Below are 26,960 nucleotides of genomic sequence, written 5' to 3'. Positions count from 1 at the left end.
CTGCTATTTTCTGGCCTTGGAAACTGAACAGTTTGCTTTGGGCTTGGTGTTAATTAGTAATGCAAAATTAAATGATTGTGTGTGTAACAGAGCAATCTCCACGGGAAAGTTTATTTATATTCACTTAATTTTGAATATTTGTTGCTCCTGTGAGCAACAACAACAAGATAAAGGTAGTGGTTACCTACAGAGTTGTAACATAATTTAGTAGGTTGAAACCTTGAGAGATTCTTGTTGAGGGTTCCAGTGACAGCCCTTCTCCCTTCAGCTCCCAGCCGTGCTTGATCTCTGATTCTGGCAGATGTGCAAATGCTCTCTGTGTGTTTGTCCACCCTTCTCAGAAGTGCCATCACTTTCCCCTCACACCTTCTAATCTTTATGTGGCTCTGCTCACCCTGCATGTTCTCTGCAGAGGCTGAGGATTTCTCTGTTCCTGATCAAGCTCAAAAGACAGGTTAGCTCTGAATCCAGTTAAGAGCTCACAAGTCTCTGTCTTCCTTGCAGTGGTGAGATTTCAGCAGCGGTTTGTGTTCCCTGTCCGTTTTGGTGGAACGATGATAAAGCACTGGCAAAGCTCTGACCTTGCTTTTAAAATCTACATGAGAAAAAGCACACAGAAAAAGGTATTTATTAAAAGTCATTTATACTTTGTGTGTTGAAAAGCAAAGAAATTCTTTGCATTTCTATTTCCTCCAAATACTTACACAGACAGCAGTGGCTGTTTTAAGTCTTCTGCAATGCTTCATTGCAATTGCTGCCATCTCAACCATTGGAGGCAAAACAAAGTAACGTGGCTTCACTAAGCCACTTCTTAATCAACCATTGCCAGATATTATGAAGGGAAATGACATTATGTGCAGATACTATAAGTTGAACTAATTGCTGTTGAATCTTATCACCCAACTGAAAGATTTTCCGAGTTTGAGACTGACAGACAAAAAAAAAATTGTCCTTCCCTCATCTTAAAAACTGATCTCTTGCTGTTTAAGCATATTGGATCAATTACAAGCGTTAGTCTTCAATGAGAACACAGCTCATTTAGCCATACAGAATGAGTTAATGTGGATACAGTTGATATCATTACTCTGCCCAGGGCAAGGGGAATAACGTGAGGTGTGAGAAACTGGTGTAACTTGTGCATTTGGGGAGGGAAAAAAAAAAGTATCTTTCTTTTCGCTAAAAATATTTGCATAATCATCTGCATGTGATGAAGACAGTGAGAGGTGTTAACTCAGCTTATGTTTTGTTTTAATCAATACCAAGGATATCTGCCCATCTGTTCTAACGGGAGCTTTTCTTTTAATGGGTGGATAAATTGCATCTTTAACTATGGAAATTTTGCTCAGTTGCTGAGATTTGAGATGTTCATTTTTGCATTAATCTGGAACTGTTTACAGTGGATACTGGGAGAATTTTCCATACTGCTGTCCTTGTGAGACTTGAAATTGGACCTAAGAGAAACTTTCCTACAAATCCCTCTTGGTACAACTAATTGTATTGGAGTGGGGAGGGTGAGTGGCTGACCATGGCTTCCCAGAAGGTTTTTGTTTCCTATTATGCCCTTAGTTCTTGAAACCTGACAGAAATATCGTAAAATGGATTCTTTTTCTGCCCTCAGCCAGTGGCCGTTGGCTCAGCAGCACTGCAGTTATTCAAGGTTATTCAGTCCGAGTTGCTCGCTGTCAGCTGTGAAATACCTGTGGAAAAAGAGGGAGGTCAGACACAAGTTGGACGGCTAAAGGTATGTGTTTTACTTTACACAGTTTGAGTTAAACGACCTGTTGTTACTAATTTTGGCTGGATGTTCTCTTTTTTGGTCCCCCCTTCCTTCCCCGCCTCTTTCTTTTCTCTCTTTGTTTTAATTGCTGGGTCTTGGATGTGAAGGTTTGTAAGACCAATACAAGATAACACGAAGCTTTAGAGTTTTGAAGAAATATTTTGAACCTCCTGCCTGTCTAAGGATGTTGCTGTGTTTCCCTGGCTGCAGGGTAAAACGAGGGGTAGGGCTTGGGTACAGAAACCTCTCTACAGACAGATTTTGAGTAGCACATGTTCAGGGCTGGGAGCTTTGGCATCTGCTCCACACATGACGTGAGCTGAGGCCTCTCCTGCCACAGAGGCCTGATGCTCCCTGTTACTGGTACCACCTTGTCACTTCAGGAGTTACCTTCTCTCAGCCAGAGTTTCTACCAGCATGCTCAACTTCTGATTGAGAAGGATTAACAGTCCTGCACAGCACGTTTGAGAAATTTGCCAGTTCTGAGGATAAACAGATTAGCAAGTGAAGGTTTAAGAGAGTATTTGGGAATTTTACATTCAGAGCTCTGAAATTATTCCCGTACTGAGAATGTGAGCACGGACTGCTTCTCTCACTTTGTAGCTGACAAGATGAGCGATGTTCCCTGTCACAGGGGCTGTGAAACTTCCTCCAGAGAAGCCATTCAGCAGAGCTGCCAGCAGACGAGTGGCAGAAGGGTGAAACACAAAATGTAGAGATTAGGTGTGGGAGGAGTTAACTGAAGGCAGAGAAGAGAAATGGTGCAGGAGAGAATGGAGTGGAACAAGGTGTGAGAGGAGAAAAGTGGAAGGAGGTGTTGTGGGGAATTAGTAAACTGAAGTTCAATGCAAGAACTTATGGAAGGGGAAGCTAATACTAAAGAAAACTGATTTTTGTTGCGCTCTCTTGGGTTTCACTTGCTCAGTGTAATACCTGCCTGTCAGCAATACCTGTGTGTCCAACTGTTCTGGCCAGGGCGTGGAGGATGAGGGATGGCAGCTATTGAGTCCACTTCCCATTTCTTGGCTTCTTTCTGACCGATGGCCTTGAACTCCTCATCTTTGGACATGTTCTTTATACCCTATAGGAGTAAATACTGTTAGGGATCTTTTGCCTCAATATCTTGTCTTATCCCTCCTAAGTCATAGGCAAAACTCTTGAGTCTGATTGTTTTGTTTTCCTTATCTGGGCATCTTATGGCTCCAATCCTTTTCTTTATCCTGTTACCTTATCTTCTGGACTTCAGTTTATTCCTCCCCTTCTTGCTGTCTTGTCATGTGAGTGAATCCAGCAGACCTATGGTGCTCTGTAGCAATTAACACTTGCAGTTCCTTTAACCCTTGTTCTGATGTTTCTTTAATCACTTTCACGCACACATTTTTGTTCACATCGATTGATTTCTCTTGCGAATCTTGACAACCGAAAGAGGCAGTTCAAACACAGGGCAGTGTTAAAAAACAAAACAAGAGCCAAAAAACCCAACCTCAGAAAAAAAGAAGACAAATGCGGTGGAATATGTAGACCACTGGAGAGAAGAAGGACCCTACAGAAGTGAGAGGAGTTGGGACAGCTAAAATCAGGAGGGAATGTAAAAGTGAAAGAAAACATTTAGAGAGAAACACTTCTTTTTAATAATTTTTCTCAAGCAGCAGGTGCTGTAGCAAAGTGGAGCAAGCGACAGTTGTGATATTTTCACAGAATCCCAGAATCATCTAGGTTGGAAAAGCCCTAGGTTGGAAAAACTCATCCAGTCCAACCGTGAACCTCACCCTGACCGTTCCCAACTCCACCAGATCCCTCAGCGCTGGGTCAGCCCGACTCTTCAACCCCTCCAGGGATGGGGACTCCCCCCCTGCCCTGGGCAGCCCATTCCAACGCCCAACAACCCCTTCTGCAAAGAAATACTTCCTAATATCTAGTCTAAACAGTCTTTGTCACAGTACTTTTCACCTCAGTTGGGTAGGTGTTAATTTTTCAGTCAGCTTTGTGACTGGTTTGAATTTTTTCCTTTACTCAGCTGTAATTTTATGTTTTTGCACTTGAGTTACTGCTTTATTTGATAAAACTGCGTGTAGTTTATTTTACGGTGACAGTTGTAGCTTGTAACCAGCACGTAAAGGTAAGCCTTCTGGGTGATGATCTAACACAGTTCTTGAACAAAACATGCAATGCATTTTCCTCAGTTTTATGTTGCAGTCTCTTGTCTTTGCACGGGGCACGGCTTCTGATCAGCCCGCTTTACTTTGCACCGTGCAGGTATCCTTAGAGCTCGCGGCCAACAACAAAGACTTCACCTGCACCGCTGCCAGGTCAGCTGTGGCTGCGCAGCGAGTCCCAGCTCATGCCGTAAGAAGTCCCCGGCTGGAATTCCAGGAACCCAACAAGAAGAGTTTAAATGCAGAAAGCCCTTGCTGCTCAAAATTGAACGGTGAGGGCTCACGGACGACAGGCACAGCCAGCAGAAATGCTATGCAGCCACCACAGACTGTACCAACCACCGTAGCCCGTAATCTGATGACACAAATAACTGCCTCTGAAGAGGATGGGTTATTAGTGCACGTGCTGTTGATGGTGCCTGATGGAAAGGATTTTGTTGTTGAAGACTGTGGATTCCACAGTTCTTGTAATGTGTATTTAAACTGCAAGCTGCTCAGCACTGAGGAGGCAACGAGATCGGCTGTTGTATGGGGCACAACACAACCTGCCTTTAATTTTTCTCAGGCAAGTCACAAATCTTCTGCTTAACACTGATTGAAATGTGCTATTCCACACTGACAAGCATATTTCAGAGATAAGTTACTTTTATAGATGTAGGAACTTCTCTGCTTGACTCTGTCCAGTATATTAAAAGTATTTTCAATATTGTTTTGGCTGCACTGCACAGTTGGAAATGCAGTTCCTTGAATTGTCTAAATAATAAATGAGATATTTGAAGTACGAAAGAGAAATAGTTAGAAAAGTTTAGGTTAAACCTTAAAGTTTACTTCTCCTTTCTTCCGTTTTGGCAAGAAAACACATTGTTGATGGCATCTTCATGGCATCCTATTATGTAGATGTAGAATTTTTTTGTTTGTTCCATTCCTCAGCATTCTTTTTTTTCTCAATAAGCGCAGAAGTGTGGTTTACTGTCCGAATATGGGCCAGAGCAAAACCCCAGCAAGCAGCAGAATTTCAGGCATTTGATAATGTTGTGTTTTCGTAATTTTTTTAATGGATACTTTTCTTTGGAAATGTCAGGATGTTCCAATGCATTTGTTTTATTTTTAACAATACCTAGTTATTTGTGAGACTGCTTAGTTTTCAGCTGGAAGGGTGAAATGTAAAAACATAGCAAAAGACATCTGAAACGATTGTCTGAAATTATTTATCTGTTGTTTAGTAAACAGGCATTTAGAGTTAAAAGCAATGTTTTTTAAGATAGAATATGATCTTATAATATTAAAATTTATCTAAATTGCATTTATTTTCCTGGCTAGCGCTTTTCCAAGCTTACCAGTTTTCTGAAACTTGTTAGGCAAGTATGCATTTAATTTGTAATTTCCGTATCTAAAGAGCACGATTCTGTAGACTGGAATAATGTAGCATTACCAGAATGCTCTGTACTTAGCAAATAGCCTCCAGTGTATTCTATGTACTAATTCTGCATTAAACTCTTTCAGGTGATGCCTTTTTCATTGACTTCCAAACACTTGGAGCGGCTAAAGAACAACGTCATGATTATCGAAGCATGGAACAAGATGGGAAGCCCTGGCTGTGACAGACTGCTAGGATTAGTGAAACTTCCTCTGCATCAGTTTTACATCTCATTCAAGTAAACACCTTCGTTCCCTGTTTTGTTGGGTTGGGAAATATCCTACCTGGTGCTCAGAGAAAGAAGTCATGGGTGGTGTCTGGAGTTTGTGGGGGGGGTTCTTAATTATTATTTATAGCAAAAGGCATTTTTGTCCTGCCAGGCTTCCTCTGGCGCTTTCCTACACTGAGCAGTAAATGGGTAAGTTACACTCTCCTCATACAGAAATACAAGTAGCCTGTGAGAAATAAAGACGCTGTGCTGCGTCAGGCTCAGAGCCAGGTTAACTTGTGGTCCTGTGAAAGAGTAAAACTATAAGAGATCAGAGTGACTGCACAGGAAAATTAAGTGTGGCTTTTCATTGGTGATTTTCTAAGGTTAGGACTGATTGGGTGATTTTGTTCCTGATCATAGATCCCATTGCTAGGGATGCTGTCGGTTTGACAGCACAGGGTAATGCTTGTATCAAAAAGGTCTCTAAATACTTTGTGTTTTAATTGTCTTAGCCAATGGGTCTCTCCAGAGCTCGTTGTTCTTTTCAGTTCAGTGTTTTTGCTTCTTGTTCAATAAAACACCTCCTTAAAGCAATTTAAATTGATGGAAATACTGGACAGAAAAGATTCTTTCTAATGCAAAGAATTAATTCGTTTTATTTTGCTCAGGCTAGTGATTGGTGGAAATCAGATGGTGCTGGAACTGACTGGCCACTACTTTGTCATTTGTATAATTCTTTCAGTAATCCACTGCAGTTTACTTGTAGATATTCTCTTTTTCACATTTCTCTGGGAGACTGTCCCTGTTCCTTCTTTTCTTCCTGCCCAAGTCCATCCCCAAAGGCACATAACTGCCTCATAAAACTATAATGTGGCTGCAGTATATATATTAATATATTAATAGAGTCTTGTTCCAGTTCATCACCTCACTTACAGATTTCTAGGCTGGCGTATAGCTCAGGCCATGTTAGTTTTTGGAGAGCTGTGCTTTCTCATTGCTGAAAATAGCTCCCAGATCTGCGCTTTGTGAAGACTAATGTAATTGAGATGGATTTTGGAGGAGTGGAGATAGATTGGTTTCTAACTGCATTGAAAGTCCCATCTAAAATGAGCTTTGTGTGATCGTGTTCATATTCAGATGGCTCATTCTCTTGCTGGGGCTTTTTTGGTGTTTTAATCTGTTCTAGAGATCCAAAGATTTCCCACCTGCTTCTTCAAGCTCAGTATCCCGTGGTTGCTGTGGACTGCTATATGCCTGTGATAGATGTTTTTACCGGCAGTAGAAGTGGAAGCCTGAGGGTCATCCTGGCGATGGGGTCAGCGGATCAAATAGTGACACTGCAAAGGCTAAAAAATGAAGAAGGAATGGTACCTCCCATCACACAGCGCCCTTCCCACGCTCTGGACCCTCCTCCTACAAAGCTCACAACGGTATTGTTCAATAAATTCCCATTCTTGCTGTTAAGGACACGTGAAAAGGATTTTACCCCAGTGGCTTCATTAACAGGCCAGTGATCCCCAATCTCTTTTGATGCTGTAGCCAATTTTTATATAAATGATCACGTCCTTTGTAGAATGATATTTTGTACTTTTTTTTTACCCACTTTCCTTCACCAGTCTTGGCATTATTGCCCCTTTTACTGCCCCGCATATCCACTCCTTCAATCTACATGACAAGTGCAGTTAAAAAAACATCTATAAAATCTTAACTCTCACAGCCTTATTCTGTACCATACAGGTTTTGCCACTACCTTTGAGTTGGATATGTAGGAACTTTTGTGCTTTTTATGTGCTGTGGTTTTTGGGCTTTTGCAGAAAAAGAAATTTGCCATCAGGCTTTTGATGTTTCTGTGAACTTCAGGGAGAAAATAGCAGATAGTGATTCTGAGCCCCCCATCTCAAGCTTCTTAGAATCTCATGTTCCCATGATGTTTGCTGTTTCCTAAAGAGTTGTCCTTTTGATGTGGATTTCCTTTGTTTTATTAGCAGTTAGACCAAGAAGGGGAAGACCTGATGGAGCATGTGTTTGAGATCCATGTGGAGAGTGTGAAAGGACTCACTCCCTTACAGTCCACCGTCTGGGGAGAGGCTGACTGCTACGTGCAGTACTATTTCCCCGTTCAGGAGGCTGGTTGTGGTGCACTGCAAGGAACTGGATTGCATGAGGATGGTAGGTTTCTTTTGATATATAAAATCTTAGAATCACAGACTAGTTTGGGTTGGAAGGAACCTTAAAGATCATCCAGTCCCACCCCCCTGCCATGAGCAGGGACACCTTCTGCTAGCCCACGTTGCCCAAAGCCTCATCCAGCCTGGCCTTGAACCCTTCCAGGGATGGAATCCTTATTTAGAGCATTGCTTTAGTTAAATATTGTTTAGTAATGTTCTCTCTGCTTAAGTAAAAGGGTTTGTATTTGAGCTTCCATAATGCAGCCAGTGCTGGTTTTTCTCAGAAGATCTGTGTACAACTGTACTTGAGCTATGTCAGTAAATCAAAATCCTGCTTTGACTGAGGCACATGGCAAAGTTCTGAGAAAAAAAAAAGATACCTAGTTCTGAATCTCTTCATACAGTACCTTTTTGTTAAAGATCGTAGAGGAGTTCACCAACTGATCCTACAAAAATGTGCAAGAACAGATTCACAGGGAATGCTGAGATTGTATGCAGTTAAACTCAACAAAGGCTTTACGTACACAAGCCTTTCAAGACGCTCATTTTCATGGATACACCAAGAGAAGACTTGCCTGGTTTAGATCATTGGGATTATAAAGGAGTATTTAAATAATTGCAGTTGTAGAAAAGGAATTAGTGTTGACTTTGAGTGCTTTGAATCACTGATATATATATCCTCTGAAAAATGATGGTCGGTACCACTGTTCCATAGCAACTCCTGTGGACTATGTCACCTTCCAGCCACATTTAACAGTAGTTTTTAGCCTGTGACTCACAGGTTCATGGGACTGTGTGAATTGCTTGTAAAAGATCTGTGAAGTAAAACTCAGAAGAGCCAGCCTTCTGGCAGGAGGATTTAACTTGTCCCTGGGTCCTGCCTCCTGAAGGACCGCAAATAGGAAAAGGTTGAAACCCACAAATGCAACCATTTTTAACCAACTCTGCTTGTCTTGTAGGCATCAAATTAAAGTCGTTTCGCACAGCAACCACTTTGTGCGTCCCTGATCCCATCTTTAATGATGAGCATCATCATTCTTTGTTGGTTCCTGCTGATGTCCCAGTCCAGAGGCTCCTGGTCAGCACATTTATGGCATCAGGAGTGGCTGGAGGAGGAATCCAGTTTGAAGTCTGGTGCAGGTACAGAGAAACATCTTATTCTTTGTAGATGTCACTGCAATACAGATAGAGACATACCTGGTATTGAAAAATCTCTAGCTATGGGATGGATATTTAGTAGTAAGTGAAAAACTGGTGAGCTCATCAACATTTGGTGCTGAATATCTGCATTTAAAGTTGCATTTAAGGCATGTAAGCCTTTTTTTTTCCCCCAAGAGTGCTGCTAATTACTCTTTTCTTCTTACAACTTCTTTAGAAAGTGTGTGCTCTTAGTTTGCTTTCTTCCATTTTGTTATTAGCATCATGATCTAAAAGTAGTGTTTAAACGCTTGCCACGTCTAAATTTTACTTAATATCACTCTGGTGGTATAATTTAATTGTTTTGTTAGGTTTTTTTTTCCCTAATACAAGTCACCGATTACAAAAGAAATACTATAAAATGTTTGTAAATTCAAATTATAGTTTCTTTGGCAGTGAAGCTAATTACTAGTAGTAGAAAGCAGAGACCGTGAAGACAGATAGCTTTAGAAAAGTATAATTATAATAATCTGTTCATTCTGTAGTAAACAAGATATTTACAATTTGCAAGTTCACATGGGAATTATTACATGCTGGATGAGTTTACAGTAATGTTGGTAATGACGAGAGCAGTTTAAGTGACAAATAGTTAGTACCTGGAATTTCAAAAACGTGCTTTAGCTCAGTTTCCTGAGGACAATTAGACTTTGGTTTAACCTTGCCCTAACCACTCACTGATAGTGGCTGGTGAATTTAGGCTGTTTTGTGTGAAAGGAGCAAATGACTGAGCTGGAAGCCTTTTAAGAATTCTGCAAACATCCTTTTACCAGTTTGCAATATTTAAAATGGAAAAAGCTTACCAACAGATCTTTGTAATTAGGAAGGCGATTAGATACTGACTGCCAAAGCAGAGAGTTCTTGCTATGAAGCTGTCAGCATCTTGAATGACTCCTAGAAGTGTGTGGGGGGGGGAAAAAAAGAAGTGTCCAGGTGTAATATTCCAAGATGTTGGGACTACTATTCAGGCAGTGCTGTACTCAAGACTAGAACAGTCGTTTAATGTTCAGGGTTGTCCCAAAATGGAAAGGAAAACAGAAGTCTATAGCACTACCATGTTACTCAGTTACTGCTGCTGAAAATCCAGTTGGTGCCTTTCTCCTGATCTACCTGTTGTTCATTAGATACAGGTGCCAAAACTCGCCTTAGGATGAGTCTGAAGCCAAGTAGCGCAGTAAGAAACAGTCTAGAGTTGTTTTTTACACTCACAAACTGGTACCACAAATCTGTTCTGCAAGTAGCATTTTTATTTATTAATGGAAAATGAGGGCAGAGAATATTTGGTGCCAGATCCTCCTCTTGTTTTCCTTTGGGATGCCAATTTTTAGTAGAGTTTCTGCCAGTTGACTTGCTAAGACTAGTGTGAAAGTGTATTTGTAGCATTATCTACTTGAGCACTTAATGTTTTGGTTTTTTTTTTTCCCTGTGGAAATTAATTTACTTGAGTTTATCCCTTAGCTATCAGGAGACTAACTAATGTTTGAAGACACAAAAATTAGAGTTGGCTTATATGCAATTGTGAGAAAAATAATGATCATTTTTCGTCATCAAAACAGCATGTTTGATGCTGCTTCTTTGTGTCTTACCAGGTATTATTACCCAAATGTCAGAGACCAGATGGTTGCCAAAGGGACCTTGCCTTTGTCGCGGCTCTGTGCCTTGGTGACTATGCAGCATCGTGAAGAAATAGGGATACAGACTTTTAATCTTCCATTGGTCCCCCGGACTGGTTCCTCAGAGGAATTTCATCTGCGGTCTTCAGGTAAGGAAGGCTCGTGGGTTTTCACTTTAAAAGTGAAAGTCTGTGTATTTGCAGCCAAGGGAAATAAAAATACGTATTTGTGTTGGCAACTGATACCAGCCATGAGTGGTTTTCCTCCCAGCTTTCACTATCACCATACCTAGTGAAGAATCAGTGATTTAAACACGAGCAACCCTCAAACTCCTAACGAGTTTAAAAAAGCCCTCCCTGTGTATTGAACTGCTGAGCTGCCAAATAAGCCCCAGTCTGTAGTTAAGCTTCCCATGTAAAGTAGGGAATGGGGGATCTGCAGAAGGGCTGTTTATGTACGTGGTGTGGGCAGAGACATCTTTCTGTTCTGCTGTGGTTCTTTCAAATAATACAAACCTCAGCTCTGAAAAGGCCACTGAGAAAATCTGAGGCAGCTTCTTGGAAAAAATGGCCATAAAAAAACAGGAGCTGAAGAGGGAGTTCAGTATGCTTCAGTGATCTTGTAAGAGGTTAGCCACGTGCAGCAGCAGAAAATCTGTCTCTTTGAAGGTTTTGTCACTGCAGTGCTATAAAAAAGATGCGTTGAAACACCGCAGTAGGATATTTTAAAACTATTACAATGAATGCACACATGAGGGCGCGGCTGGGTTAAACAGCCTCTCCTAGTTTTACTACGCCATAAATTTGCCAATGAGAAGGAGCCATTCAGACCATCTGATCTGACTGCCAGCAGGTCCGGCTGCAGGATGCAGTCCTTCAAATTTCCTTCTGTGCCTCCTGTATCAGGCCATAACTTTTGGCTGAAGTACAGCATCTTCCACAGCCACTCTCAGTGGATTTCATGTGGAATTATTTTTTTGCATTAATAGAGTAAGTTTTGTATTAAGAGGTATAACTAATTATTGATTATCTTGGATACAATTGTATAAAAAGTTGACCATTTCTTTCCTTTCTTTCTTTCATTTAATCCAGGCTTGCTTGATGTGAGTGTGAGATACCAACGATCTGTGAAAACAGCAGCAGGAAAAACTGCTCAAGCTGTTTCTCTTTCCGTACAAATACACAGAGCAGCTGGTTTGCAAGCAGCAGCTAGGTAAAGCCTAATGCAAAAAGGAAGATTTTTCTCTTAAAATAGGTTTATCTGGAGGCAGCAGGCTGAGACAGTAGATTAGAACAAATTGTAACTGGCCAAGTTGCCATTTGCAGAGACCGAGATTCAAACTGGGTTCTGATCAGAAGTGAAAATAACTTTATAAAAAGAGCATCAGTGGTTATTTTTGTCCCTTAGGCTGCAGCACAGTGTGGTAGCATTCGTTCTACAGAAGGATCGAGATTGTAAGGGCACATTTTTCTACGTTTCCACATTTTTCTAATCCAAAGGCTGATAGAAAATTTGGCTGATATAAAATGGTACCTATTCAGACACTGGATCTTGGTGTTACTGATGCTATTTAAAAGCTGGCTGTGATTTGTTTTCTTGAATTTCTCTGTGGAAACATCGATAAACTAACTAGTAAATGAAACCTGTTCCTTTTCACCAGAAGGCTGCTGCTCTGACTGAATGGTGTCACCTGAACTTAGTTCCAATATGTGATTTTCAAGAATTACGAAAGAAAGGGCTAGAAGAGAGGGAGTCAATTCCGTAAGAGTTGTTCTAGAGCAGCACTCACTGAGCCTTTCTCAGTGTTGCTGAGCTCTGGATCCATCTTAATTCAAGTAGACTCTGTAAGATGAGGATCACTGCTGTATGGTGCTTGGAGAAGTTAAGAAAGTGGAATGACCTCAGACTCCTCATCCTTCCGATGTATGACCTGACTAATACCTGGGTCTGTTTTACTTGTAAATAATTCCATCTGCTAATTTCACCTCCTTTTGCTTGTCACTACTAGTCTGTAAAAATAATTTGGCTTGGTCTTTTGCTTCCTTCTAGAGCAGGTTCTCTGGGAAATTATCCTGCAGCTTTTTCTATGCTATGGGATAATTTTAAAGGTGCTCAGTACTTTCTCAACCGCTTTGGTCTCAGATCCTGACAATGATAAGAGCACAGCCACCAGTGGTGGACCTTGTGATGGTTACTCTCACCATTGCGTATCTGGTCCTAGTATGTTCAGATGAAAAAAAAATGGTGAAAAATAATATGCAGCCAGAATCCACATCTGTTTTGAGTTATAACATTTACTGTTCTGTCCCATCTTTTCACCATGAACTTGAAACATTTGCTTTAATTGCATTGGTTCCTAGATTCCTTGTACTTTACATTAATTCTCTTCTTTTCTTTCTACATACTAAATGAAGAGCTGTGGCACAAAAGAACCCTTCAGTCCAGTACTATGCAGGTGTGGGAGTTAATGCATATGTCTGTGTGCACCTCTCCTTCCTGCCTGAGGCAGAGAGACGCATCACGCGAGCTGTGACTTGTACTTTCTGCCCTGAGTTCGAGCATCACGTAGAGTTTCCTTGTAACCTCATCATTCAGAAAAGTAGTGGAGAAGCCTCTTGTCTGGGGGAACTCTTGCAGTCTGCCAGTATCGTCTTCTCTATCTACCATCAGAACACTAAGTCAGGTAAGGAGGACAAATGATTACAGTGAATGCTGTTGCAGAATGATCCAGCTCCCTTAATTTTTAGTTTAGAAGACAGACTATTCATAAAATCATAGAATGATAGAACAGTTTGAGTTTTAAGGAACTTCCAGTCCAGCCCCCCTGCAATGAGCAGGGCCATCTTCCACTAGATCGGGATGCTCAGAGCCCCGTCCAACCTGGCCTTGAACCCTTCCAGGGACTACTCTGTGCAGTTGCTAATAGATGGAATTACCTAAACTGTCTTCAGAGGAGGCTTTGAGAGATACTGTTCCCCTTGTGCAAAGAGTTCAGGTTTCTGAGACTCCAGGTGATCAAGATCACCTCTTAAATGAAAAGGTAATGCAATTAACAGTAATAGTGCTTGACTCTTGGAGCACCCTGCCTTTGTGCCTGCCTTATTGCCTCCGTTTCATGAGAGGTAATGGAGGTTCAGAAAAATGATAACTTAAAATGCTTCAATGATTAAACTGTGGCAGATAGGCAGGAATTTTTCCAACGTAACACGTTGTAGAATTTATAAACAAAATTTAGTGAAAGGTGAGATTGTTTTTTACTCCTGGAGGAGAAGAGTCAGGAGTGGCATGTTAGGGGAACTGAGTAGTAATATAGAGCACTAGCTCCTCACTGGTTACCTAATGCTCTTCTATGGAAATACTCCCTAAAAGTTTCTCCAAATTCACTGGTGGTAAAGTGTGTATCCTGTCATGAATGTGCACTGACAATACCTACAGACAGATTTTGTTCTCAGAGAATCGTCGAATCACAGACTGGTTTGGGTTGGAAGGGACCTTAAAGATCATCCAGTTCCAACCCCCCTGCCACGGGCAGGGCCACCTTCCACTAGCCCAGGTTGCCCAAAGCCCCGTCCAACCTGGCCTTGAACCCTTCCAGAGAGGGGGCAGCCACAGCTTCTCTGGGCAGCCTGTGCCAGGGCCTCACCACCCTCACAGGGAACAATTTCTTCCTTAGATCTCATCTAAATCTGCCCTCTGTCAGTTTAAACCCGTTTCCCCTCATCCTATCCCTCCCCCCTGATGACGAGTCCCTCCCCCCTTTCCTGTAGCCCCTTTCAGTCCTGGGAGGCCGCTCTAAGGTCTCCCCGGAGCCTTCTGTTCTCCAGCTGAACCCCCCAACTCTCTCAGCCTGTCCTCACAGGGGGGTGCTCCAGCCCCCCGAGCATCTTCGTGGCCTCCTCAGGTCCGTGTCCTTCTGCTGTTGGTGCCCCCAGAGCTGGACCCAGCACTGCAGGGGGGTCTCCCGAGAGCGGAGCAGAGGGGAGAATCTCCCCCCTCACCCTGCTGCCCACACTGCTCTGGGTGCAGCCCAGGACACGGTTGGCTTTCTGGGCTGCGAGCACACGTTGCTGTGCCATGTTGAGCTTCTCACCCCTGTTTCTCACTGATTTTGTGCCTGATATATCCTGGGCCATTTGTTTTGATTTTTGTCCTTTTTTTCACGGGTTAAAAGTGTTTTTAGTGTGACAGCTGAGCTATTTGCCATTGAGGTGATGTGTTCTTTCAAAGGAGATGCTGTCTCAATCACTTCTAAATCTTGTGTTCCAGTTAGGTGTATTTACAAAATACTTACTTTCCAGCCCCTGAAACATTGGCAGCTCGGACATCAAGAGATTATCTTCTTGGGACAGTCACAATTCCAACCAGAGACCTCCTGAGAAGAAGATCAGGTAATACAGCAGTGTTACACTGCTGATATTCTGGGTGAATGGTATTGTAATTCCTTTAAAAGAATTTTCATTCCCATTTTGGGTTTTTATGGGTTTTTTATTTAGACCAAAGTTCTTTCAGACACTGCACATGCCTTCATTAAAAATCCTGTATTAGAAAACTCATATAGAGGTTATTGTTTGAAGATCTGTTTTCAGGGTGTAGGATGTATAGTAGCTGAGTGAATATTCTGAAGCTACTATGAAGAAATGTAACTCCATCCCAGCTAAAACTAGCACACCTCCTTAGTATTTTATTCAGTGCTGTTTATTTTCTACCTTAAAGTGGAAAGTCCAGGAGTTGTAGTGTTCAGTGGAGGACCAATGCGTGCTTTTCAGATGTCAAAGCTGGGAACAAAGGCTTAGATAAATTAGGAAGCAGTTGGATTAACTTTTTTTTAAACTAAATGTAAACTACCTCTTCTATCTAGTGTTAGTTTGTGATGATTATGTCTTGTAATAATGTTTTCATTATTGCCTTGGTTGTTTCTGCTTTAATTTCAGTATAGTGGTAATTTTCTCCAACATGAAGTTTTGGGTTTACTTTTAATGGGAAGAGAGGAGGAAAGAAGTGAAAATGCCTGATTTTATAATGGAACATTCATGGGATATAGTTTTGTTGTAAAATGAATATTGTTAATGAAACGGAAAGTAAAATGCCTTTGGGATTACAGCTAACACTGAGGTTTTCTGAGGTCTAACAATTTGCCGCTTTTTCAGGTTAGAAATGATTTGACAAATTCCAAACTTTCACAAGAAATAAACCCTTCAAATGCTGGTCCTTGACTCAGGACCAGAGAGCAGAATATTCTCTACTCATATTTTTCAAAAGGTAGGATAAGCCTAATTCTGATCTTTTCTCCCAAAGGTATTACAGGCTGGTACCCAGTTACCCTGTCTGAAGATTTAATGCCTTCGCACTGCACAAACGTCATGCAGGCCATTGTGGGAGGACTGGAACTTTCTGTTACCTTCACTCATTGGGGTGACAGAGAGCGTGTTTTGGAGACTGCTAAGCTTTTAGGATGGAACAGTGAGGAGAGCCATGAAGACAGCGTGGACGATAGCGACGAATGGGAGCAGAGCGCCAGTCCAGTGATTCTGACCATCTCAACCCCAAGGGTATGGCTGCCAGTCCACTGCGTGCTGCTTGCAGGCCAGACACACCTGAATAAAAACACTTATTGCTACCTCAGGTATAAGCTATATAATCAGGAAGCCACGTGGACTTTGCTTAGGAGGCCAAAATTGAGCGACGACACAAAGAACGTGACAGTGAGCTTTAAGAAACCAAACAAGGTGACTCTCAGAAGGAGCCAAGGACTGCTGTGGTTCTTCAGAGAGGAGAAATTAGAAATCCAGGTGTGGTGGGCATATGGTAAAGAAAATGATGGGGAAAGACCACTTGATACAGATCGTCTTATTGGATCTGCCTATGTCGACCTCGCGGCATTAGCAGAAAGGTCAAGGACAACACTAAGCGTTAGTGGTAAGTTCCAAAAGAACATTATCATGTTTCATTCCTCTTTATTGATGTTTTAGTTTGGTTACTTCTCTAGTCACTTCAAGCAAAATATTTACAGCTTTGTTTTGTCCTGAAACACACATTCAAAATCTTTCGCTGAAGATAAGGTTAAAATGCTTTTTTTTCTCTGAATTCAAAACTTAGCAAGTTTAAATGGGTGAAAAATTGGCAGTAATGATCAGTAATACAGACAGCAATTTGCCTACATGGCTTGATGAAGAATGTTTCTTCAAAATTATGGATTAGGCATCATGGTAGAGTGAGAAGCCGTAAGAATAACGTCTCTTAAGGAGGCTGAATGCCAATAGTCAGAGCAAATGACTAAGCACTGAGAAGCTCGTGGAAACTTCTGCTCCATTTGGTTTCTTAGACTTCTGTCACCTACGTGGTATCCATCAGCCACCTGCTTGCAGGTAGATTTTTGGACAGGTCTTTGGCTCTTCCTTTGCATACACTCAGGGAAGGGAGAAGGAACAAGAGTTAAAACAAATTTTTATGCAGTGTATATGTTGTATTCTCCGTATATTAAATGCAAAGGCATTGTTCCCAGGGCTCTCAGGAAGTTGATGTGCTTCAAAATAGTCAACTGAGCTGCCAGTGGGAAAATGAAGGGGTTTGAGGGATTGGTCACTGGTTTTAACCTTTACAGGCTGATACATCTACCAGCACGCTGGGTGACACTTTGCATAGAAATGACACTGAAAATCAAAATTCATTCTGCTGCTCTGATGTGAGATCTTTACAGTAATGAACTGTGCCAGCTGTTTCCAAGATCCTAGTTTTTCTCTGGCTTGTTTAGCTGGTTGGTTGTGAATTGTCTTGCAGGGGTTTATCCACTCTTCAGGTGCAACGCTGCAAACCTAGCAGGAGCTGCTCTACGTGTTCACGTCATCCTTTCTCCCACTTCTGCTGCTCTGCCCAGCAGACTTCACTGTGCTGAGGAATACAGCAACAGTGAAGACGAAGGCACAGAGAAAGCCCCTGATTTGAGCCAACAGGCTTCTGAAAATCAGAGTCAGAAACTGGATATCGTAAGTTCAGAAATCAGTGGCAAGCCACAAGAAGAAGACATGGTATTTCTGGAAAACACAGTTGCTGTCAATATCCTTGTGGAAAGAGCAATGCATCTCAGTTTAAAAGGTAACACCACCCTCCCCTTTTTTTCTTTTTTCTCTTTTAAATATTTTTTCTGGGATCTGTTCATAACAGGTACTGCATGGAGCAATTTAAAAACAAATCCTCAAACTTACTCCAGCACAGTAAATGGATGTGATGGGTTTTGAACTTGGCTTCGTAGCATGGCAACCCCAAGAGCATTGCATCGTTGTATAAGTACAGGGGAAGCAGGAGGTTAAACTATTCAGCCTCTCTCTATTAATAAAATCCAAAATATAAATAAGATAATGCTCACTGTTACAGATGACAGCTGAATTCTGAAGTTAAGCATTATCTGAATAACTTAACCCCAAGGCACTCATATCTCAAAGACTCTTGCAAATTAGCATTTTTAGCATATAATCAATTTGTAAAGCTGGCTTACTCGTGCTATCTGGAGACTGCCAGACGCAGCAGTGAGGAAGGGCAATGTAAGGGCAGAGCAGGCTGAGCTCACCCAGGCTTGACACGCTGCTTCCCGCTCTGTAGGGTGGGAAATACAGTTCGGTGGCTGGTCCCTGTGCTGAGGGTCACTAAAGAATTGCTCTTTGCTTTTAAATTGATGCTAAACATATTAAAATATTCCTCTCTAGCAGGTGATGTTTGGTTTGTGATGTGCAGCAATGTAATGCACTTGGTGAATTGGCAGGTTTTTGGAGCTTTTTGTTTTTCCCTCAAGTCGTAGTCTGTAAATGGATCTGTTAAAGATGAGTTAAACCCTTTAAAACACCTCAGGTGCTCTACCCTTCACCTTGGGCACCTCTGGCACTCGATCACTTTGCATTTGCTCAGCACTTGGAGTGATCTGATCTTGTTTGGGCCATTTCATGCTACGCAGATACAAACAGGAGTAAGGAACTGGCCCGAGGTGAGTTTACTGGAAACTTCTGTGTTCAGATCAACTGCTTCACAGTCCAGGTGATGTGCCAGAAGGGGACGCTCAGCATTTTATGGCACGATAACACAACTAAAAGAGTCAAATATAAGCCATGATTTAAATGTAAGTAATTCTGATACATACTGAGCCCCACAGATGGCTCTTTTATAATGATTCTGTAATCTGGAATTCGTAGTCTTCAGAAATCTGATGCAACATTGTTTGCTACCGCAAAGTTTTTGATGGGAGAAAGGAGTTTTCTTTTGACCGTGTACACTATTGCAATATTTCTATCTTCAAACAGCATCTCATTTTAGGGGATTTTTAGAAGTAACTAACCAAGAGGCAACTGATACACTGAAACAAAGGCTACATAAGCTGGTTTCAAGAAGAACTTTCATTCTTCATGATAACAGTTTCATTCTTGTGTTACAGTTAAAAAGGCTAGAATACATTTCCAGTCTAATATGTTCTGGATGATAAACTTCCTGGAATTTAGGAAGAATTGCTTAAGATACACAATTTTCAGAAACTGAGTGAAGATACAAAATGCTTCCACAAACCTTTTCATATTTCTTGGTTCTAAAGTCAATTTTCCTGTTTTCTTTTTCTTCATCTTCCAAGTAATATAAAGAAAAGAAGTAACTTAAATTTCATAACATTGGCAAGGAATGAAATTAGTTTTATAAAAATGCAGAAGTTCTACAAAATGCAGAAGTTCAAACCAAGAAGTCTTTTCTCTAACTTAGTTCTAACTGTTTTGAGCACTGTTTCGAACACTAGCAGAACAGAATTTTCCATGCATCTTTTAAGGACTGAAACCACTTTAATCTGAAGTTGCTAACTTCTTCCTGCCACGTTTTTCATCTTTTTCTGTACTGTTCTTGCATCCCCAGGGAACAGATGGCTGTTCATTTTCTTCGATCTGTGGTAGCTATCGGCACCTTACGCTGCCAGTCCCCACCACTGGCACTCAGGAGGTGCCCTAGGTTTAAAGATTTTGTGTTTTACCACCCACTTCCTGAACCGTCAGGTCACACACTTCGATTCCTTCTCTCACCTCATCCTTCAAATGCTGCTTTCATAAAGCAGAGCGAAACTAATATTTCTAAGTGTAACTTTGCAAAGTTCAGGCATTGGGAGTTGCTAGGCTAAATCAGGCTCTGTAAAATTCCTTTGATTATGGCTGAGCTTTGTTATTAGAGCCAACAATTCTTTCTATTATAGGCTTTTATTTTTCCAAAAGAAAAACAAGCTGACACTTGAGAAATGCTGGTTTGGCCTTTAACTACAAAGATTGATTTTAGATCTGCCTTTACATGCAGGAGATAGTGAGCTAGTCTGGACAGGTCTTGCTCATTTCCTTAAGCTGAGCTCATGTTGCCCACGTCTGTGTTTGAATTGTCATATCTACAGTCTTACTAAACTGCGAAGAGTTTTGTGTGGCGTGTTTTAACTGAAGTCATTGTGGATATTTAAAAAAAAAAAATAAATCTCGTTCTCAAGCAAATCCTCATGGTCAAAGCATAAATGAGCAGTAACTCAGCTACTATTAATCAGTCACATTTGATCATATTTTCACAGACTTCAGGGGAAAAGAGAATTATTTTTAGTTAAATCGGATACATACTCATCAGTTTTGATCATTCTGGCCAGCAAGGTCTTGGAAAAGTCCAAAGCCCCATGCTGAGTCCCTGGAAAGCAGAAAGGAGGAAACAATCTGTAGTAACCGAGTGATGGTTGCAAAGTCTGACCTTGTTTCCCCTTGGCTAAGTCCGTTTCTCCTAGCACATTCTGCCAACAGCTCTCTAAGCTGTAAAATGCTACTACAGCTTTACAAGCCATGATACGCAGCAGCAAATTAATCTCACTAAAGTGAACATGACTAAAAGGTCCAAGCATCTCTCCTCCTTTTTGGGCTATAATTCAGTGGAAGTGATTGTATAAATTTTGCAGCTTTCATTCAACAATCTCTAATCCACAATATCCAGCAGCATCTGGGGAACACCTAGCCCCATGTCTTAATTTGACCTTCTGTTCCTCTGATGAGAAACTGTCCACCTCAGAGTGCAAACATACCCAATTAAGTCAGGCTAGTTAATTCATTATCTGTTTTGTCACAAACCTTTTCCCAGGTTATTTCAGGATGAATGAGGGAGAAAATGCTTATGCTTCCAGCCTTGAATTATGATTACACAAGGAGTCTTGTAAAGGTTTCACTGGTGCACTGCGGGGTGAATGCCATCCTCATTGCTTCACTTGGTGATCACAAAGGTCTAGTTTGTGTATAGATTACAAATTATATTTCCTGAAGCTACGTAAAAACAATTTCAGCAAAGCCTACCTGCTGCCCCATGTAGAGCTCCCTGGACTAAGACATGAAGACAATTGATTTCTCCCTCCCTAACTTTGATATAAACTTTGATGTTTTGACCAAAATGTTGAGGCTTCATCTACACTAGACTTTCTTCTCTCAAATTGCCTGCTGATGCAGTAGCAGGGCTGGTGGGAGCACACTGGCACTTAATAGTGGCCAGGATTTTGCTTTCTATGTGCTTTATCCCTGCTCAAAGCATGTGCCATGGAAAATGGTGGGAACTGTGACAACTGCTCTGTAACACAAACTCCCACTTCTGCAATGGGTATGAAGGGCAGTAGGAAAAGTTGGGAGGGAAGCCAGCAAGAATTTGAAATAAAATTGTATATATTGCTTTTTCCTCTTTATTTAAATCTTCGTAACAGATGAGAGTGGTACTTGTTTCTACCTTGCAGGGATGTTAAGTTTCTCTGACGATTTCAGCCTTTTTGAGATTAACTATAAGAGGCTATAAAGAAGTTTATTATCCTTGGGTATCGTTAACACCGGCTGTTCATTTTCTTATTCAGTCAACACAAGTGAGCTTCCTCTCAGCTATCCAGCTGTTAAGTCAAACTGCCTTTTGGAACACTGGATGTTTTCTATGTTTGCCCCGAGGATTGCCAAACTCGCTGGTCCAGCATGGAGGGTAGATCAAGCTCTGGAGACCTGGGTTTTATTTCTAGCTATGCCTCTGACTTCTCAGATGATCTTGTGCAAATGGTTTTTCCATGTCTCCCTTGAATATTCCAGTTTCTGCTCGGTAAAAGGTTCATGTCATATTTGCTCCCATTGTAAATATAAAGTATTTTCAGCTGTACCAGTGAAAAGGAGTATTTCCTAAATGGTAGATTTCTTTGCTAATTATCTGGTTTTAATTGCTTTTAGATATATATTTTAAAATTACTAATAACAAACCTGTATTTAATTCTGTATAATTTTAGGGAGTCCTTTGACAGAGCGTGAAGTAACAGCACCCAGTAGCTGTGTATCATTTGCTGTCGCTGGTGCAGATGCTCCAATAACCACTTCAGTAATAGAAAATACAAGCTCACCTGTCTGGGACTTCCAGCAACAAGCAAGGTAAGCGATGTGGACTCGTACAGACACACTGGCAGCCAGGCTAGGTGTGAAAAGGACATAGCCAGTTGGGAGGGGAGTGCTTTTCTACTTACCGAGCCTGTACTCTCAGCTAAAAATGCTTGTTTTTATGTTTTACGATCACCGCGTGCTCATACTGGGTGAAAAGTTGTTTGAGGAGGCTTGGTCTTAAATCTAATGTGAGAAAGGGCAGTTTGACCTGTGCTGAACCTTGGCTACATTATATTTTGGGCTAAGATGTTGGCTGAGTCAGGCTGTTTCCACTCCTCTGTAGTTTCCCTGTCTAGAGGAAGGGGTTGCTAATAGCTAAAGGACTCTTGGAAAAGTTAAGTAAGACTTGATCCAATTTATTGGCTTTTTCTGTATGTTTCATGCTTAGAAGTTATGCCCTGGTTCAGGACCAGAGCTCTAAGTTTGGATTCACCTACTGAAATTTGATATATCTGGAAGTGAGGTTTCCGACTCAGAGCTGTTCAGCAGTGGCTTCCCCTGCAGTCACTGGAGGGATGCAGCCACCTCCAGACTATGAGTCACTTCACCTGTGTCAGGGACCCAACTTAGGACAAAATTCCCTAAGGATACCTGTTTCTCTCCAGTGACTGCCAAAATAATGTAGGGAACAGAGCTCAGACTTAGATATCTGAGCCTAAATTAGAGCAGATGAATTGACCGCTCCAAGGAACCTCAGCAGATCAAGTCATACATGGTAATACTCAGTAATAAACCTGTGTTTCCAATCTTGTGCCCTCTCCAGTGTTTCTATACCAGATTTTAAATTAATTCCAAAGCAGTAGCCAAAGGCATTTTCTAAATGAGGTGGAACAAGTCTGCTAGAGGCAAGAAGAAAGCAAACTGAATTTATTTTGACAATCACACATGTATACCAGGAGTGGGCTTTTCTGCCAGACTGCTGAGTTGGGGTTTTGGCTTTAGGGAATTTGTAATATGAAGATTAAACCATTGAAAGACTCTGATAGCTGAAGTTTAAAAGTTTGTTTCAGAGATTGCTTATGCTTAGAGTCATATCTGAACTGCTTCAAGCAACTTAAAAGTCATTCTACATTTGACACCTCAATTTTCAGGGTTTTTTTTTCTAGAAATCAGCTTCAAACATTACAGCTTTCAATCATCACCCCAGTGTTTTGCTGTCACTGTATTATTGAGTCATGAGATAAACTGTATTTTCCTTTCTTCAGGGTTTTATTGTCCTATCTTTTAAATTTTCAAGAGCGAGGAGACGGAAATAGTACTTAAATACACAAAAGCCCAAACGATGTCAAGATAGTTATGCTTTTGAGGGCTCAATGATTTGGGGTTTTGTTGTGTTTCCCCCCGTCCTCATCATTCCAGAAGGAAACATTTGTCTGGATAGATACAATGGCATTGAATCTTCAGAGGCATTTTACTTCACTGACTCTTTTTTCCTACTTTGCATAAGAAATTGTGAATCTCTTCTTACCAGATTACCCAAAGAACTTCTGCTGGATCCACAGCAAACCTTGGTCTTCAAAGTGTGGCATAAAGCAGGTAAAGTTTGTAGTGCAGTATTGAGGGGAGTGTCTTTTCTGCCTCCCTTTCCTTGGGTGACGTGCATTTAATACAAGTAAAGTAAATTCTATTAAATAAATTGGAGGGTAGAATTGTAAAGACATTTTTTACCTTGCGCTAGAAGAATGCTAGAGATAAATACCCACTGATTTCCTGCCTCTTAGCATCTTGCTTTTCCCCATTAGTCATCTGGCAAGGTTTGGTTAGTTTGTATTCTCTCCATTTTTAATTTGACAGTATTTTAGAGGTTGGATTTTCCTACCAAAGGAAATTCTTTTCTGTGTCTTTCATATGCTGTTTGTTGTCTCTGCAGTTGATTGAAGTGTGGCCAGCCAGTCGTAATCAAATACATTTATACTGGCATGGATATATTTTAACAATTGCTCCTGTACCCAGTCTTGGCATTTACTGGGGGAGCTGAAGGCCTTGGGTTTCAAACCTGACAACATAAAAGCTTTTTGCAGGTGTTTTTACTGAACCTGCTGTTTAACATTAAATGATAAAAGATGCTGCTAATAGTTAAAACTGGTGTTTGCTCATTTTGTTGCTAGCCCAGATCCTTCAATATTTAATTGGTACCAAGCAAGCGCAAAAATCTGTAGGTTTGTTGTTGGGAAGGCAGCCCTGCTTCTTCAGTTCAAACTGCTAGGATATGATCTTTAAAATACTGAGGTTTTTTCCTTTCTTTTTACATATTAAAGTTCAGCTGTCTGATTTTTACTTCAGAAATAAACTCTCTTTGTAACTCAGCCTTTCTCTGTATTATAGAGAGTACTGTGTGTACACAGTGATTCTCCTGCCAATCCCTCTCCCTGCCCTGGTCTTTCATTGTCTCTGCAGGGACATTTTTAGCTGAATATAACTGCTAAGGTAATCCAAATAATATCCTCTTCTTGGATAGGATTGTTCTGTACTTCAGGTAAATTTGCAAGACAGAAAAGACAAAATGTTGCACAAAAACGCAACAGCGTAATGACAAATCAGCATTTTTCTGAAACCTTTGGCAAAGCGAAAAAGGAAGAAACAGGAGTTTCTGAAGTGAGAGTGCAATTCCAGAGGCAGAATGCATTTCAGAATCGTCTAGGTTGGAAAAAGACCTTGAAGATCCTCCAGTCCAACCATTAACCTCACACTGACCGTTCTCAACTCCACCAGATTCCTAAGTGCTATGTCAACCCGAATTCGCTGAGGTCCCCAGCTTGGCCTCCAGGTTCATTTTTTCAAGTCTTTGACTGTCTTTTATTTCTAGCCCATTTTCAAGCTGAATATTTTTCACTTTAGTACAACCCTTGTTTAACTAGTTCTTCTGATTAAGTATTGCATAGGGTACAAAACCCTCGTGTCCTTTCTTACACCCGCAGCAAGGCCCTCGTGCTGCTGTGAATTATTACCAGTAGGTGTTCAGGTTAGCAGCAGCTGCAACAGGGACAGCTATTTTGGCAAATCCGTAGGGAGGAAGCTGGTTTAATTGCTTGCGACAATTTTTCCTGCTTCTCAGTCAGACACAATAGGTCTCTTACTTTGAAGCATGTTGACAACCAAAATCTAAGTCTCGTTTCTGTTGTCTCAAACTCTATTTTCTGTTTCCTCCACTTTTTTCGTTACGCTCTTTACTTGCTCTTTACCTCATGAGAGCTGTCGGCTTTTAAATCATTTTTTTCAGTTTTATAAGATGTCTTTCCTATAAAGCCTAGACATATTTCAAGGGCTGTATAACTGGCTGATTTTTAGCATTCCTGACAATGTTTTGTTTACGTGCAGTTTAAATGAATATGTGCTTTATATTCTTCTTCCCCAGAGACCGAGCGAGTGATAGGATTTGCATCAGTGGACCTTTCTCCTCTTCTTTCTGGCTTCCAGCTCGTGTGCGGGTGGTACAATATTACAGACTTCAGTGGACAGTGCCGAGGGCAGATCAAAGTAGCAGTTTCCCCTCTTCAAAACATAAATAATCTCAAAGAAGAAAGGCAGGCAAGGATCCAGACCCAGCCACCAAGCTCTTCAGTATGTACTTCAGTTTCCTCCCTGGTGCATATCTGATTAGATTTCTAATAATCAGCACTGACTCCAGGGGTTTCTGAAGTAATGAGCAAACATAGCAAATTCGGGGTACTGTAATGCATCAATCTGTGTAAATATACCAGAAACACTTAATTCCTTGTTTAAGAATTCTGCTGTAGGTTTCCATGGTAGCTGCAGGCCAACACTAGTTGCAGCACCTATTCAAACTTAGGTCATGAACATCTCCAGTGGCTTCACTCTGTTGTTGCTTCATGGGTGTTTGGGGTTTTTTTTATTATTAGGAGAATATCCTGTGGTTTAGGATGTCTGGGAGCCTGGTATTGTTCTGTTTGCTGCTTTGGGTGGCAGCTGATGCTCAAAAACATACTGTAAATTCAGCCTGTCATTGGTTAGAGAATTTCTAATTTGGCAGAAATCTATTTTTCTGGAAGATTTGCCATTTCTTGTGTGTGTTTTTATTCTCAGTTACACTGGGGTGTGACATACACACATAATGGAGCCCCTATACCCTACTTTCCATCAGTTTACTCTTTGGTAGCGTGGGGGAAATTCACAAATATTTCTGAAATAAGAGTGTTGTTAAATGGTACTTTGGCTCAGTGCTGGAAAATCCTTTGAAAATTTAAAGCTATTTAGAAAACTTAAGTTTTTGTCTGCTGGCTCAGCAAGATACTACTTTAATTTCTCTGTTTTCCTGCTGTGGAAGGTTCATGTGTGGTGTTCCTCTTTATTCTAGGTGAAGGCCAGCTTTCCAACGCTTCCCAGTAACGCTACAAGCTTTTCCAAGCAGACGTTGAATAGCTTGTCAAAGGAAGTCAGTGTTCCCACTCAAGACCGGTAAGTCCGCTGGCTGTCAACCATTTTGATTATTTTCAGGGCTCAGAAATCTACCCGAAGAGTCAATAAAGTCAGTATAGAGTCGATATCAAAAATACCAGTATTTTTGATACTGAAAAAATATCAAACCCTGTCAGAGGTCTTTCCCTGTGTTTGGGCTTAAGGTTTATAACAAATTCCCTTTACCCAGTGAGAGGGTGGCCCAGGAGATTGCAATCCTGAGACAGGTTTCTTTCTACAAAACCCAGATGTTCTTTTTCTTCTCACTGATATTTCCCAATTTGTTTCATTTACACCTTTCTACGGTAGGATTTACACTATCCCATTGCTAAAACTGGCAGCTATTTCTTCCAGGCCTTTGCAAGAATAAGTTTTGGGGTTTTTTTAATAAGTTAGAATAGAGTATTACTGATATATCCCCTCTATTTTGCTGTGACTCCTGTCCATGGCTGGTGAATGACAGTTGGTGAAATGCTGTAGTATTGCACATTAGGACAAGAGGGAATGGCCTCAAGTTGTGCCAGGGCAGGGTCAGACTGGCTCTTAGGAAGTATTTCTTTACAGAACAGGTTGCTA

The 26,960-nt window shown here is 41.1% G+C and overlaps 1 protein-coding gene across 17 annotated transcripts in view; it reads left to right on the top strand.

Annotated features, from left to right (window-relative positions):
- LOC141919942 (putative mitochondrial transporter UCP3) overlaps positions 1-26,960 on the top strand; it is a 56,777-nt gene that overhangs the window by 10,664 nt on the left and 19,153 nt on the right. For 12 of the 17 annotated variants that reach the window (XR_012622178.1, XR_012622177.1, XR_012622179.1 and 9 more), the window contains 17 exons: positions 505-623; positions 1,619-1,741; positions 4,034-4,498; positions 5,437-5,588; positions 6,748-6,991; positions 7,547-7,730; positions 8,689-8,869; positions 10,513-10,685; positions 11,628-11,748; positions 12,951-13,219; positions 14,835-14,924; positions 15,832-16,452; positions 17,314-17,628; positions 21,821-21,959; positions 23,440-23,504; positions 25,324-25,529; positions 26,284-26,384. Coding sequence is in view for 10 of the 17 variants with exons in the window: in XM_074816544.1 (XP_074672645.1) it covers positions 505-623; positions 1,619-1,741; positions 4,034-4,498; positions 5,437-5,588; positions 6,748-6,991; positions 7,547-7,730; positions 8,689-8,869; positions 10,513-10,685; positions 11,628-11,748; positions 12,951-13,219; positions 14,835-14,924; positions 15,832-16,452; positions 17,314-17,628; positions 21,821-21,959; positions 23,440-23,504; positions 25,324-25,529; positions 26,284-26,384 (3,568 nt within the window). In the remaining 7 variants the exon portion in view is untranslated. Of the gene's footprint in view, positions 1-504; positions 624-1,397; positions 1,512-1,618; positions 1,742-4,033; positions 4,499-5,436; positions 5,589-5,634; positions 5,769-6,747; positions 6,992-7,546; positions 7,731-8,688; positions 8,870-10,512; positions 10,686-11,627; positions 11,749-12,950; positions 13,220-14,802; positions 14,925-15,831; positions 16,453-17,313; positions 17,629-21,820; positions 21,960-23,439; positions 23,505-24,426; positions 24,729-25,323; positions 25,530-26,283; positions 26,385-26,960 lie in introns of those variants that run through there. The other 5 variants (XM_074816550.1, XR_012622181.1, XM_074816551.1 and 2 more) reach the window with 5 other exon arrangements.

Source organism: Strix aluco, chromosome 2, assembly GCF_031877795.1.
Source record: "Strix aluco isolate bStrAlu1 chromosome 2, bStrAlu1.hap1, whole genome shotgun sequence".
Classification (NCBI taxonomy): domain Eukaryota; kingdom Metazoa; phylum Chordata; class Aves; order Strigiformes; family Strigidae; genus Strix; species Strix aluco.
The sequence above is the reverse complement of the archived record's forward strand: the minus strand, read 5'-3'. Positions and strand labels throughout refer to the sequence as shown.